The 15,037-nt window shown below is 33.4% G+C and overlaps 1 protein-coding gene across 1 annotated transcript in view; it reads left to right on the top strand.

Moving 5' to 3' along the window:
- SMC1B (structural maintenance of chromosomes 1B) overlaps positions 1–15,037 on the top strand; it is a 71,711-nt gene that overhangs the window by 18,591 nt on the left and 38,083 nt on the right. The window contains exons 7-11 of the mRNA XM_010960158.3: positions 147–287; positions 7,329–7,411; positions 8,004–8,211; positions 9,562–9,747; positions 11,398–11,577. Of these exons, the coding sequence (XP_010958460.1) occupies positions 147–287; positions 7,329–7,411; positions 8,004–8,211; positions 9,562–9,747; positions 11,398–11,577 (798 nt within the window). The remainder of the gene's footprint in view (positions 1–146; positions 288–7,328; positions 7,412–8,003; positions 8,212–9,561; positions 9,748–11,397; positions 11,578–15,037) is intronic.

Below are 15,037 nucleotides of genomic sequence, written 5' to 3'. Positions count from 1 at the left end.
CTGGAGAAGATGGCCAATTATGATCTAATTTATGTAAAATGTACTTTTGAGAAGTTTAGTTATCTGCTAGTAAAGGATATGATATAAAGAATTTCCTCTCATGCTTCTTTAAGTGAGGTAGCAATGTTTAAATGCCTTTTATACAGCTGGATCGTTATAAAGAACTTAAGGAACAAGTAAGAAAGAAAGTGGCTTTAAAGACCCAACAACTGGAAAAACTACGGTGGGAACAGAAGGCCGATGAAGAAAGACTGGCATTTGAAAAGAGGAGGCATGGAGAAGTTCAGGTACCTTGGTTTGTGCAATAATGATTTAGAATTATTTTCCATGAAATTTTATTCCCTTTTTGTATTGACTTTTCAGTATATAAATGGGTTTATATCAGACATAAGGAATTAATTAAGATTTCTGGATTACCTGTTGTGCTGCTTAGTATCATTTTGTGCTCTTTCATGGTCTAAGGTGTAAATAGACAGTGCCTTCATTTTTGTTGTCAGTAAACATCTTCGTCACATCTATATAGTGATATGCGTGGGCAGGTGATATTGTCTGTTCTTACATGTAATTTAGTCCAGTGAGGTTAGTGGGAGGACAGACAAAGGGAAAAAACAAGTAAATATCATGATACAGGTGAATGGAAAGTCATTTGGAAACATTAGGGGCATAGCCGAAGAGGAGCTTAGTAGTCTACATCAGAAGTGACCTTTCCTTGCTTATCTATAACCGCCCAAGGCATTACATAGCCTGTAATGAAATGAATATGAAAAGGAATATATGTGTATATATATGCATATAACTGAATCACTGTGCTGTATACCAGAAATTAATGCACCATAACTGACAATACTTCAATTAAAATAAGTAAATAAATAAATAACAGAAAAAGACCAACTTTATAGTGTTCTGCCTTAGAGTAAGGCAGACCTGGCTTCCAGCCAGTCTTATTCTGTCACTGATTTGTGTTGCTATAATTAAATCATTTCACTTCTCTGAGCTTTGATTTCTTTATTTATGCAACGAGGATAGGTATGTCTACCTCATAGTGATGGCAGGTTGAATAAGATGACAGTGAATGTGGTAATACACTAAGCACCTTTCCCTCTTAAGTCTCGTGATCTTTTCTAAAGACTGAGAATTGGGCTGTAAAAATATTGTGACAATTCAACGATAACAATAGTTTACCATATATTATGTAGTTTGTGGGCCATCCTAAAAATGTGACCACAATTTCTAACAAGAATCACAATGGGGAAAGGTTCTAGGCTTTTTTGGGGGGAGAAATGTTCTAAATTATATATATATTTGGAATTTAGGGGAGAAAAAGTTTATTGATTACTTTGCCAGACACTTTTCATTTATTAGCTCATTTACATCTCACAATAATACCATAGAGTTAGGTTTTTGCTGTAGGGTACAAATGAAGAAACTGAGGGCTAGGAAGTACGTCTCTAGAAATGGGTCTGACATCTTCCAGGGATAACAACAATATAATTATAATGTAGTGTTTGTTTGTACATACCATGTATATGCCATGTTTACATCACTGCCATAAACCCAATGTATTTAATCCTCAAACCACTGTGAGGAAGATACTATTATTTTGTTCTCATCCTGGTTTTTTCTTTTCTAAATTTTCTGCCTTGATGTCTACATTTCTCATAACTTTATGTATTTAATTTTTAGTTAGGTTTTATTGAAAAAGTAATATATGCATATGGTAAATTTGCAAAGGAATATGAAGAGAAGACTTCTAGCCACTCCACACTCCCACTTAGAGAGTCCACACCCATAGCTGTTAACACTTTCTTATGCATCCTTCAGAACTATCCCATGTATGTAATATATGAGCATATGTGTCTATACATATCTAGGGTGAACTATTGATGTTCCTGATTTATATATAATTAAATTTGGCTGGAGTTTATTGGCCTCAAATCTTCAAATTTGTTCCAGACATCTTTGATGCCTAGAGGGTTGTGTAACGTCACTGTGATGGGTCAGTTAATCTTTAAGAATAACCTTGTAGGTCATTGGGCATCAATCCATGGGGTCTGTTCCCAGAGGCCTTCATTCCCTTCCATTGGGGAAAGAGGCAGGTGGTTGGCTGTGCTCCACAACCTCTCTGAGATTAAGGTCCTTTCTTTTGATACCCCATGGTTTATTTACTTCAGTGTAGTAAAAATTAGAGTTTTTAAAAAAGGTCTCAAACATATACTAAATATGTAGCACATATTCTGAATTGAAAGAAAAATGCATTTGGCTATGAAATGTATACAAAGAAGAAAGGCTTTAGTACCTTTTATATCAATCAGACTATTAAATGCTGTTCCAAATAGCCTTAGTTCAGTAAGAATTGATATTCATATCGTAATTCTGAACCACTGAAAGATTTGGGAACCATCAATATTGAATTCTTTTCAGCTCAATTTAGGGTATTGTTTCCATTCTAATTATTTGACTGCTAATTTTCTGTTACCTGAGATTTTAGATAAATCAGAATAGTGCATTCCTCTATCATACCAGAAAGTAGACTGTTCTGTATATTAAAAGATATGTTTTCAGTAAATTTACCCTTTCTAATCTGTGGAAACATTTGTTAATTGAGAAAACCATTTCCTTTGGAGGTGATGAAAAATTGACAACATTTATCTTTACACATCTCTGGAAAGTCTTATTTGTACTTTGTTTTCTCCCTTAAATGCTCAATCCTAAGTTTTTTAAAATTTAGTGTGAGAATTAAACTAGGTTCTCTTTAATTCATCCATTTCCCCCTGTTTTTCTGTGTGATTATTTTCGACAACATTGACACTGAGAAATATTGCATGATTTTTGGTGAGTACACCGTAATATAGCACAATATCGCAGTAGACTCCATCTTAATTGCTTGATAAATTATGGTTTTAAATGCCAGGTTAGTTACATGCAAGGTTGATAATATCTAACATTATGTACTCTTCTGCATTTGAATATATTTCTACTTAAGAAATTATAGACTGTCTGGTACTTGATATCAAACTTACATGTTTAAATTATTTAACATTTTATAGTTCATAGTTCTATAACTGTAATGATCTGGAAATAGAAAGTAATATAGCTTATTCCCTATACTAGGTGGTGGGAATTGAAGTACATCTATGTTCATCAGTGAAATTGGCCTGTAATTTTCTTTTTTGTATGGTGTCTTTGTCTGGTTTTGGTATTAGGATGATGTTGGCCTTGTAGAATTAGTTCAGCAGCATTACTTCCTCTTCAGTTTTTTGAAATAGTTTGAGAAGGATAGGGGTTAACCCTTCTTTGAATATTTGGTGGAATTCACCTGTGAGGCCATCTGGTCTTGGACTTTTGTTTGTTGGGTTTTTTTAAATTACTAATTTGATTTCATTAATGGTAATTGAGCTATTCATATTTTCTGTTTCTTCTTGATTCAGTCTTAGGAGATTGTACATTTCTAGGAATTTATACATTTCTTCTAGGCTGCCCATTTTATAGGCGTGTAATTGTTCATAGTAATTTCTTAATGATCCTTTGTATTACTATTATTACTTCTCTTCTTTTGTTTCTGGTTTTATTTATTTGGTCCTCTTTGTTTTTTTTCTTGATGAGTCTGACTAAACATTTATGAATGTAAAAAAAAATTTTCCCTTCCAGTTTTATTGAGATATAATTGACATATAGCACTGTTTAAGTTTAAGGTATACTACATACTTATTTGACTTACATCATGAAGTGATTATCACAATAGTTTGAACATCTATTCTCTCATGTAAGTACAAAATTAAAGAAATTTTGAAAAAATTTTTATGATAGAACTCTTAGGATTTCCTCTTTTAACTTTCTGTGTAACATACAGCAGTGTTAATTATATTTATCATGTTGTGCATTATATCCCTAGTATTTCTTTATTTTACGACTGGAAGTTTGTACCTTTTGACTGCATTCATCCAGTTCTCCCTCCCACCCTCCTGCCTCTCTAGCAACCATAAATCTGGTCTCTTTTTCTATGAGTTTGTTTGGTTTTGAAGTATAATTAATCTATAACACTGTGTTAGTTCCTGTTACACAATGTAGTTATTTGGTATTTCCATACGTTTCAAACTGATGGCCACAGTAAGTCTAGTTATGCTGTGTCACCTTACAAACGTATTACATAGTTGTTAGCTATATTCCCCACACTGTACATTTCATACCTGTGACTCATTTATTTTGCAACTGGAAGTTTGTACCTCTTAATCTCTCCTATTTCTTCCTCCCCTTATCTGCCTCCCCTCTGACAAACACCTGTTTGTTCTGTGTATCTCTAGCTCTGTTTATGTTTTTTATGGTTGTTCATTTGTTTTGTTTCTGTTAGATTCCATATATAATAAGTGAAATCATACAGTATTCATCTTTCTCTGTCTGCCCCATTCACTTAGCATAATACCCTTTACATCCATCTATATTGTTGCAAATGGCAAGATTCCATCCTTTTATGGCTGAGTAATATTCCATTTTGTGTGTGTGTGTGTGTGTGTGTGTGTGTGTGTACATATACATACACAATGGCTATTGTAAATAATGCTGCTATGAATGTAGGGGTACACTTATCTTTTCAAATTAGTGTTTTTGTTTTCTTTGCATAAATACCCAGCAGTCTTATTGCTGGATCATATGTTAGTTCTATTTTTAATTGTATGAGGAATCTCCATCCTGTTCTCCACAGTGGCTGCACTAGTTCACATTCCTACCAACAGTACATGAGGATTTCTCCACATCGTTGGCAGCACTTACTTGTTGTCTTGTTGGTGATAGCCATTCTGGCAGATGTAAGGTGATAGCTCATTATGGTTTTGATTTGCATTTCCCTGACAATTAGTGATGCTGAGCAACTTTTTGTGTGCCTGTTGGCTATCTGTATGTCTTCCTTGGAGAAATGTCTATTCAGATCCCCTGCACATTTAAAAAATTTTTTTTGATACAGAGCTGTATGAGTTCTTTGTATATTTTGGATGGTAACCCCTTATTGGATATATTATTTGCAAATATCTCCCATTCAGTAAGCGGCCTTTTCATTTTGTTGATAGTTTCCTTCTCTGTGCAAAAGCTTTTTAGTTTGATCTAGTCGCATTTGTTTATTTTTGCTTTTGTTTTCCTTGTCTGAAGAGACATATCCAAAAATTACGAAGACCAGGGTCAGAGTGTACTGCCTATGCCTATGTTTTCTTCTAGAAGTTTTACAGTTTTAGGTCTTGTATTTTAGTCTTTAATCCATTTTGAATTTATTTTTGTGCTTGATGAGAGAGTAGTCCAGTTTGATTCTTCTGCATGTAGCTGTCCAGTTTTCCCAACACCACTTGTTGAAGAGGCTGTCTTTTCCCCTTGTATATTCTTGCCTCCTTTGTCACAGATTAATTACCCACATAAGTGTGGGTTTATTTCTTGGCTCTGTATCCTGTTCCATTGATCTATGAGTGTTTTTATGCCAGTACTGCACTGTTTTGATTACTGTAGCGTTGTAGTATAGTTTGAACTCAAGAACCATGGTACTGCTCAGTTCTATTCTTTCTCAAGATTGTTTTCACTATTTAGGGTCTTTTGTGTTTCCATTCAAATTTTATAATTATTCTAGTTCTGTGAAAAATGCCTTTGGTATATTAATAGGGATTGCAGTGAATCTGTAGATTGCCACGGGTGGTATGGTCCATTTTAATTCCCGTGTACTTATTACATATCATTGAGTGATTGAATCTCTGTTGTCTTTTAAATACAGAAACACTGATAGAAGAAGAAATAACTTTTCAGTGTGGAAAGAGGTGAAAAAATACGTACCCATACTCAGTTTCCCACAGGAATGGTGGTTTCTATGTGGCAGGGGCTATTACTTTCCACAGATCCCAAGATTGCCAGGTGCTGGACAGGAGTTGGTTTTTCTGGACGACTAGCATGATCAGCTGGCATCTCGAATCCAGAATGCCTGGTACCAAGGCAGTCTGATTATCCCCCATTTTGTGCCCAATAGGACATCCAGGCCCTGACCATTGCCATGTGTAATGATGTCCCTGGCCTTTTACATTTTCTCCAGTAACGCCAATTCTTCAACTAAAGCCATGTCTGAATCTTCTTCCAAGCCCTTGGCATAACAGGTGGTGGACCCTAAGAGACCCACCTGGCATGTGAAGTCATGAGTACGAGGGAGCCCACATGACCTGACATAAGCCCTGGGAGTGGCCAGAGTAAAGATGGAGGCAGGTCAATGTGGTCTTTGACGTTAGCTAATCTTGTTTTTGCCTCTTTGAATGGAATTCTTAAGTGAGATAACAGAATTTCAATATGGAAGCTCTGATTTCAAAATGTGTGAGTTCCTGAAGGAAAGGAATTACATCTTGATCATTTTTATAACTATGGCACCTAGCATAGTAGATATTTGTTCAGTGAATATGTGTGATAAATGAGTAAAATGAGAACATTATCTTCATGATATATGTTTGTCCTTTTCCACCTGAAAACTGTGCTATTTCTTCTCCTTCCTGGTGTTGTATACTGAAAAAGAATTATATTTTTTACTCTTCCACACTTCTGGTTTTAGATCACTTAGTAAGACAAATTAATCTTGCTGTAACACATAAGATGAATTAGACAGGGGGAAGGTTAAGGATAAACGAACTGGAAACCAGCACAGTCCTTGGATTTAGTGATAAAGTGAAAGGGGCAAGACTTTTTTCAAGTCCTCTCCCATAAGCCTACATTGGCCTTAGTCCTTGAGAGCGGGGACTCTGTCCTGTTCATTATTATATCTTTAGTTCTTAGCAGATGGCAGCCAGTGAATAAATATTTATTGAATGAGTTAGTTTGAGAGGTAAATAAGAACTATATATAGATATTTGAAAATGATCCCCTTGGAATTTGAAGTTAACAAAGTAAATTTGCTGGAGATCAGCTATCTAGTAAATGGTGGAGCCAGGATTTGAACACTGATTCTTGGAACCTCAACGCTCTATGCCATAGTGCCTTTTCAAAATTAAAATTTGCTCTTATGGTGGGAGAGGGTATAGTTTAAGTGGTAGAGAGCATGCGTAGTAGCATACATGAGGTCTTGGGTTCAATTACCAGTACCTCCATTAAAATAAATGAAACCTAATTCCATCCCCCCCCAAAAAAAAACCTAAAAAAAAAAAAAAGAAATCACAAGTGATAAAAAAAAAAACTTGCTCTTATGAGAATTTTCACATGGTTATGTATGATATATTTCAAATTTACAGCTTTACTATTATAGTAAGCTCTAGGAATATAGTGAAAAATAATTTTATTTGTTTAGAGTTGTAATTGATTTCAGGTTTCATTTCCTATTTTAGGAAAATCTAAAACAAATAAAAGAACAAATAGAGGATCATAAAAAACGAATAGAGAAGTTGGAGGAGTATACAAAAACATGCATGTAGGTATATTAAAATTCCTTTTAGTTTTCCTATATCTCAGGGGTCTGGTATATTTGTGGTATATTTATTCATCAGATGAATGCTTCTGCTGTATCATAATATTCTCACTCCTCCATTGTTTTTTTTAATTTCTTTATAGATAATTAAGAATTATACTTAACCACTAATGTTTAACTTTTGAAAATATAAATGTTTAACAGTGGTGAAACTTAAAATTCTGTTTTGGTATTGATATTTTATGATAAAAGTTACGTCATGAAAGCTAGCATGACCTAAGTATTTCTACCACGAAGAATTTCTTTTTAATTGGCTTTTGCTTATTATTAAGCTCTTAATGATTGCTCTGGTTATAGTGATCTATCCTTTATTTTTCAGTATCCAGAAATATGTATCTTTTGAATCAATAAAGAATGATTAGAATCTCTTTTGCCCACGTTTAGTGCTAGGCTTATTTTATAGTATTTTTCATCATTTCAAATTGATGCAGAACTATTCTGTTCCTCTGCAATGCCGGACCAGAGTATATTGTATCTTGTAATTCCTAAATTTTGGTTTTTCCTTTTTGCTATATAATGTATTATTATTATGTAGGAATTGCTTGAAAGAGAAAAAAGAGCAAGAGGAAGCCCTAGTGGATGAAATTGAAAAAACAAAATCAAGAATGTCTGAAGTTAATGAAGAGTTGAATCTTATCAGAAGTGAATTGCAAAATGCTGGAATTGATACCCATGAGGGAAGACGTCAACAAAAGAGAGCAGAGATTCTGGAACACCTTAAAAGACTTTACCCAGATTCTGTGGTAATTAGAAATGACTAGTTAATTGAAATTAAAAGGCTAAACTTTCTTATTTGGAAATGAAAATTTACCATTATTAGGAAGCAGTAGTATTTCAGAAATCTGTAAGTTTTGTGTTTTATTATTTATATTTAAAATACAATAATAAATAACTGGGGTAAAATGTCATGTCTATAGACAGATAATTATTGGAGAGAAACGTTGACATGAACATATTACACAGAAAGTCCAAGTTATGGCCAGTAGTCCCAAAGGACACAAAGGGTGCCATGAAGTAGTCTGGTGCCCTGTGGACTTCTGGCCTCAAACCTCACTTTCTTCATTATTTCAGCTTTTTTAGAAATATATTTTCAGTAGACATTAATGACATACTTTTGAAAAGTATGAATTTTTACTGAAACAATAAATTTTTATTCCCTAAATACGACTGTCCATCCAGTATTACTAGTGTATTTCATTAGTCCAAATATAGCAGTTTTTAACCTGATGGTTGGACTGTTACCTTCACAGAATTATGTCCTTTAGTATTGGGTCTGGCATCTCACTCTCTTATGACCAGCACCAATATACACTGTGTGGTCCTTGTTTTATGATGGCCTGTTTTCAACATTTGACACAGTTAACCACTTCCACTGTTTGAAACACCTGTCGGTTGGCCTAATACCACATTCTGCTGGTTTTCCTCCTACCTCTCTGGCCACTCATCTTCATTTGTAATTTTACAGCATCCTTCTTGACTTTCTGACTCCTAAATGTTTGTCTTGCCTTCTAGATAATGTCGGCGGGGTAAGGCTATGTGCACCTTACTACAACATGCTATAAACCTCAGAGATGGCAACAGTCGAGGATTTTTAAAAAAAAAAAGATCAAAGTATAGCATTGCTTGTTCTTCATTCTGAAGAAGGCAAACTGATAAATCAATTAATTCCTGAGAATGCTTACATAGTATCTCTTAATCTAGCAAGAAGCAAACTCATATGTATTTGTTTCTTTTTGTTTAACCAGTGTCTAGTTCAGTACCTGCATGTAGTAGGTGCCTCATATAGTATTATTCAATAAAGAAGGGAATGGATGAATTCTGTTTAATTGCTGTAGCTTTGGAAAATATCTTAGTACCCTGGTATGACTAGTCCTTCCTTATTAATCTTTTATTAAGTGAAGTATGATACACCTAAATGGATATTTCATAATGAAATTTATGTCCATTTGGATGAGACTCTGTTAAATTATGATATTTATAATTTTTATAGAATTAGTCTTTGATCTATGCTGCTTTGTTACATTAGAAAACAATGAATTATATATTCATCACTAATGTATTTGTTTTTCTCTCCTTTTTTGAAACTTGCTAAGTTTGGAAGACTACTTGACCTGTGTCATCCTATTCACAAGAAATACCAGCTAGCTGTTACTAAACTTTTTGGCCGGTACATGGTCGCCATTGTTGTAACTTCTGAAAAGGTAGCAAAAGATTGTATTCGATTTCTGAAGGAGGAAAGAGCTGAACCTGAGACGTTCCTTGCTCTAGATTACCTTGATGTAAGAAATTTATAATCCTTAACGTTTAGTAGTGATAAAATCTTGTCTTTTAAAGCATGTCTTTGTTACCTGAGATTGTGGTAGTGATTAAAAAAAATCATAGCTTGCATGCCAGTTAGTCAGGCATTCAGATGGCTGGTGTTAACGTATTGGCAGGCAAAGAGTACCATCTAGCAGGTACTATCTTTCTTGATTCATATCATCTCTTCCTAATCTAGTTTTGCCATAATTCACCTTGATGATTTTGAGGACATTGCTCCAACAGTGTGCCAGTCTGCCTACTAGGCAGCATTTTATTTTGTTCTGTAGCAAAGTATAGGACATGGCTAAGGCATATTTTCTGTCGGTGAAATGTCAACCCAGGGTCTCGACTGTAAATATGTGGTCCAGTAAATACATGTCAGCTCTTGGTGGAGCAAGCTAAATTTGGGGTCTTGAGGTATGTTTTGAAAGGCCTTAGAATATATAGAGTTTAAATTTCTGAGGCAGGAACTCTGTCATTATCACAACTGATCCTTCAGTGATTTTTTTCACTGCCTATTAAAGAAAATGTTCTACTTGGCTCAGCTTTCAAGTCCTTGAACTGCAGGCAGTGTGTATAGTGGTTAAGATCGCATGCCCTAGAGTTGAACTGACCTGAATTTGAATTTCAGCCTGCCTTTTAATTAGTTCTCACTGATTTGTTCTTAATTTTTCTGAGCTTCAATTTTTTCATCTGTGAAGTGGTGGAGTTAGTCCTTACCTTGCTGGATTATTGCCAGGAATCATTACATGTGGAGTGCCTGGCACATAGGAGGGGCTCAGCAAATGCTAGCTGGGTGCTAATGGTCCGGACTTGCCTTTGATGCTTTCACACTTCTGCTTATACTTTCTCCATACAAAAACTATTTAACCTAATTCACCTACCTGTTAAAATCCTGTTTTACTTATTTCGTGCTTAAGATTTTTTCAAGGCACACTCATTTTTAAAAAATATAATACAGAAGTGTATCAGGTGTAAAGGAAATACCCCTATCTCTTCTCAATGCCCAATTCCTTTATTGTTACTGTTTAAGATTGCTTCCATACATATAAGTTTATATAAATATATGTATATACACACACACACACATATGTATACATACACACACAGGAGTTTTGCTTTGTTTTACTGTTTTTTTTTAGTTATACATAGATGTGTTTTGATCTGTTTTTTTTTAGTTATACATAGATGTGTTTTGATCTCTTTATAGGCCCAACTTAAAAGTCATGTCAAAGAAGATCTGAAAGCTTTCCTGATCATTTAAACCTAAAATGATTTTTTGAGTCCCATATAGTTGTGCTACTCCTTTGGAAGTATATAAATGGGTATTATCTCCCACTAGATTTTATGATTTTGAGTGCATGAAGTGCTTCTCATGCATTGCTTTGTCCCAGCTACTTAGTGACAGAGTTGAATCTGGAAATTATATCTTCTGGCTTTTTATGAACTGTGTTTTTAAAAAAATATTATGCAAGCCAGTTGCAGGATATTGATCTTGTCAAATGTTTATTGTATGTGAGTGCATACTATTAATCATTTGTTGTCACGCTTATGTATGTTTTTTGAAAAAGAATATAGTGAGTATTTGGTTTTTATTTTAATACACTAAGTATTTTTAAACCTTTTAGATCAAGCCAATCAATGAAAGATTAAGGGAGATTAAAGGCTGTAAAATGGTGATTGATGTCATAAAGACTCAGTTTCCTCAGCTGAAGAAAGTTATTCAGTTTGTGTGTGGAAATGGCCTTGTCTGTGAGACTGTGGAAGAAGCAAGGCATATTGCATTCGGTGGACCCGAAAGACGGAAAGTAAGAGGCTTAGATTTCACTTTTGGATAATTTAAAACAGTATTTATAAGACTAACATATTACGCACGCACAAATATTTATATGTGCTTTTATATGTTCTCTTATATAAGGAAAACTAACGTAAAACATAAGAATGCTTATGGCTTCAGTAGTTTTTACAACGTTCAGGTGAATTTTTAAAGAATTAATTTCTATAACACTTCCCAAAATCATAAATCATATTTTGGAAGTTAGATTTATTGTAGTAATAGCCTAAAGCTGTTCTTTTCTTCTGTTCTGTATACAAAAAATGTCCTTGCTGAATCTCAGCTTTTCTTTGTATTTACATATGTAGTACATGTGTTTCTGAATAGCAGGGAAGATTTTAGGTGCTTATTTTACATTCTCGGTTAATTCTGCCATAGCTTAGTGGAGATACTGTCCTTTTAACACATTTGAAGTTATAGAAATAGCATAAGTGAAATGGAGTTACTAAATGCTAATCTCTCAAAGGAATAATTTTGGTTTTTAAAATATTGTTTTACTCTCAGTTAAAATAGAGTTTGTATTTAGTTAAGCACTGTCAAATTTCTCAAGTTATCTGACATAGTTTTTTTAAACAACTGTATTTGTGATGAGTATAACACAGTGCCTAAAGGCGTAAACTATGTAGTAAGACCAGTGATGCGACTTAGTAATTAATTGTGTGACATTAGGCAAGTTTTAAAATTTCTAATTTTAGTTTTCCGATCTAAAATTGGGGAAATAATAGTACCTATTTTTTAGAGTTATAGAAGTTACAGGATTAAAATAAGTAATAACATGCAAAATAGTACTTGGCAAATAGGTCTTTAAGAGGAATAGTCATTTTTAAATTTACTAGTCAATTTACACATTTGATCTGGAATGTCCAGAATTGCAAACTAACACAAAACAGGTTATTCTTATGAAAGAGAGGAATTTCCAGTATTAAATATTCCAGTATTAAGTGTATTGACTTGTCTAATATAATTAACTTCTCATGCATTTTAGTACTTCTATCAGTGATAATCTTAATGATAATACCATCACTGTCTTAGTAATCAGTCATTGATTTTTACATACTGAATTTAAGCAGGTGAAATAAGTGAGTTACTAAGGTGTCTTCCTTATTTTGCTGCCTAATTAACATACTAAAATTGATTTTTGTATATTTGTAAAATTGATTTTGTAAAGTTGATTTTTTAAAATTTGTGTGGTCAATTTAAAGAAGTCACATGATGATAAGACTGTACTTAACCCTTCCTTTGTTCAACATATATTTATGGTTTGTATCTTGTTCATAGTAATATGCCTTACCCCTTCACGCTATATTTTGTTCTTATTGTTATTTCAGAATTTTAATCAGCTTTATTTGTCGTATTTTTATCTTAAGTATATTCCAGGGACTTTTATCTTCTTCCCGTTACTATTATTCCACTTTAAAAAATTCTCTGTTTTAGGATGCATAAAACATTTGAATAGATGTCAAATTTTCACAGAAATCATCTGATGTTTTCAATTTGTGCTCTTGGTTTTCCATGGACTTGATATTTTTCCGTTGATTTCATATGTTTTAGGATTTTCTTTATTCAAACACTGAAAATTGCATCACAAAATGATGCTTTGGTTAGTTTGTAAGCTACATACAGTATATATAAACTACATAATATAAATCACAGCAGTTTTGTTGTCAGTAGTTCGGTCGTCAAGATTTTTATGATAACTCAACTTTAAAATATTTTTAAAATTTATGTAACAAAATTGTAAAATCTAGAGTCTCTTTCAATACATGTAATTATTTCATCCATTTTTCTTGAGGAAAGAAACAATTATCTGCTTCCTTGTCCCATAGGCTGGATGGCTATTACTCTAAAACATATAAAGCAAGATCTATTTATGTTTTACCTGTTTAATATGAAGTAGCAAAAAGCAGACCCAGAAAAATGTCATTAACTAGCTGGTAATTTGTGAAAAGATCATTTTTACAAAGATTACACACATTAAACAAGAGAAAATAAAAATGTAGTAGGGTATAGTAAGTTCAAAAAATGGGTACCATCTGGAATAAAATATAGTTAGTTGAATCTAAACTTCGTACTTCATATCAGAATAGATTCTACATGGTTTAGAAATGTAAATGTAAAAAAATGAAACTATAAAGATAATAAGAGAAACCATGGAAAAATTTTTCTTAATGTCAGAGACAGTAAGGCATTTCCAATATGACCAAAAAAAAAAAAAAAACCCCAAAACTACAAAAGATGGATAAATTCATATAAACATAAAAATTTCTGCATGGCAGAAACCACCATAAGAAAAATCAAAAGATATGTCAAAGCAGGGAAAATATTTGTGACTCAATAAAAACCCAAAATTTCCTACAAACCACTAAGGAAAAGAACAAAAATAAAGTTGAAAATGGACAAAGTACATGAACAAACTTACTTTGATAAAAGGAAATACAATTACTCTTAAAAATGAAAATTCACCCTCACTTAAAGCATGAGAAATTCCCATTAAAACTACACTGAAATACTATTTTCCTCTATCAGATTGATCAACATCAAAAAGTTCGCTAACATTTTATTGGTAAAGAGGCCCCTCCATCACTGCTGTGGGGGTGAGAATTTGTACCAGCTCTGTGAAGGACAGTTCTAGCAGTTGTACTTCTTAGGAACCTCACATACACGTAAACTCACATGCATATGAAATGATATACAAATAAGATTTATTCATTGAATCATTGTTTGTAGCAGGAACAATTGGAAACAATCTGCACAAGACTAGTTGAATAAAATTATAGTGCATTCATACAATGGAACACTATGCAACCTTAAATAAGAATGAATCTCATACAGGTATGAGACATTCTCTGAGATTCAGTTTTTTAAAAAAGTTAATACATAGTCTAATGTGTAGTATGTTTCCATTTGTGTAAGAAATGGGGAAAAGAAATGTATGTGTGTATTTGTTTATGCAAAAATATTTCTGAGAGAATACATAAAAGATTGATAGCACTGATTACTTTTGGAGAGGAAAACGGTGCTGGAGCCAGGGATGCCAGGGAAATTTCTTACTCTACTCTCTTGTATATTTTGAATTTTGAACTATGTGACTATCTTACCCATTCAGAAATAAAATTATAAGTATAAAGTATATTACTTTTCATACCAATGAAACTTTAAAAATATGCATAATCTGCATAACACAGAATTATAGGAATATCCACCTTAGCAGCTTATAACCTGAAACAGTATTTTTGAAACAGTTGGAGTTGATTCAGTGGAATGATGAATTATCCCACAGAACAAAATTTTAATACCAGAGAATTCCTTATTTTTCTAACCCAGAGTTTTCTATAACTCTGGAACTTCTTTGCTACTTAAAAATTCCTCCAGCCCCTGATTTTATATGAGATCCCAACTGTGCCAGCCAAGGTATTTTTTCAGGAATGTAACCC

The sequence above is a fragment of the Camelus bactrianus genome, chromosome 12, assembly GCF_048773025.1.
Source record: "Camelus bactrianus isolate YW-2024 breed Bactrian camel chromosome 12, ASM4877302v1, whole genome shotgun sequence".
Taxonomy (NCBI): Eukaryota; Metazoa; Chordata; class Mammalia; order Artiodactyla; family Camelidae; genus Camelus; species Camelus bactrianus.
Note: the sequence above shows the minus strand (reverse complement) of the source record. Positions and strands in the feature narration are given on the sequence as shown.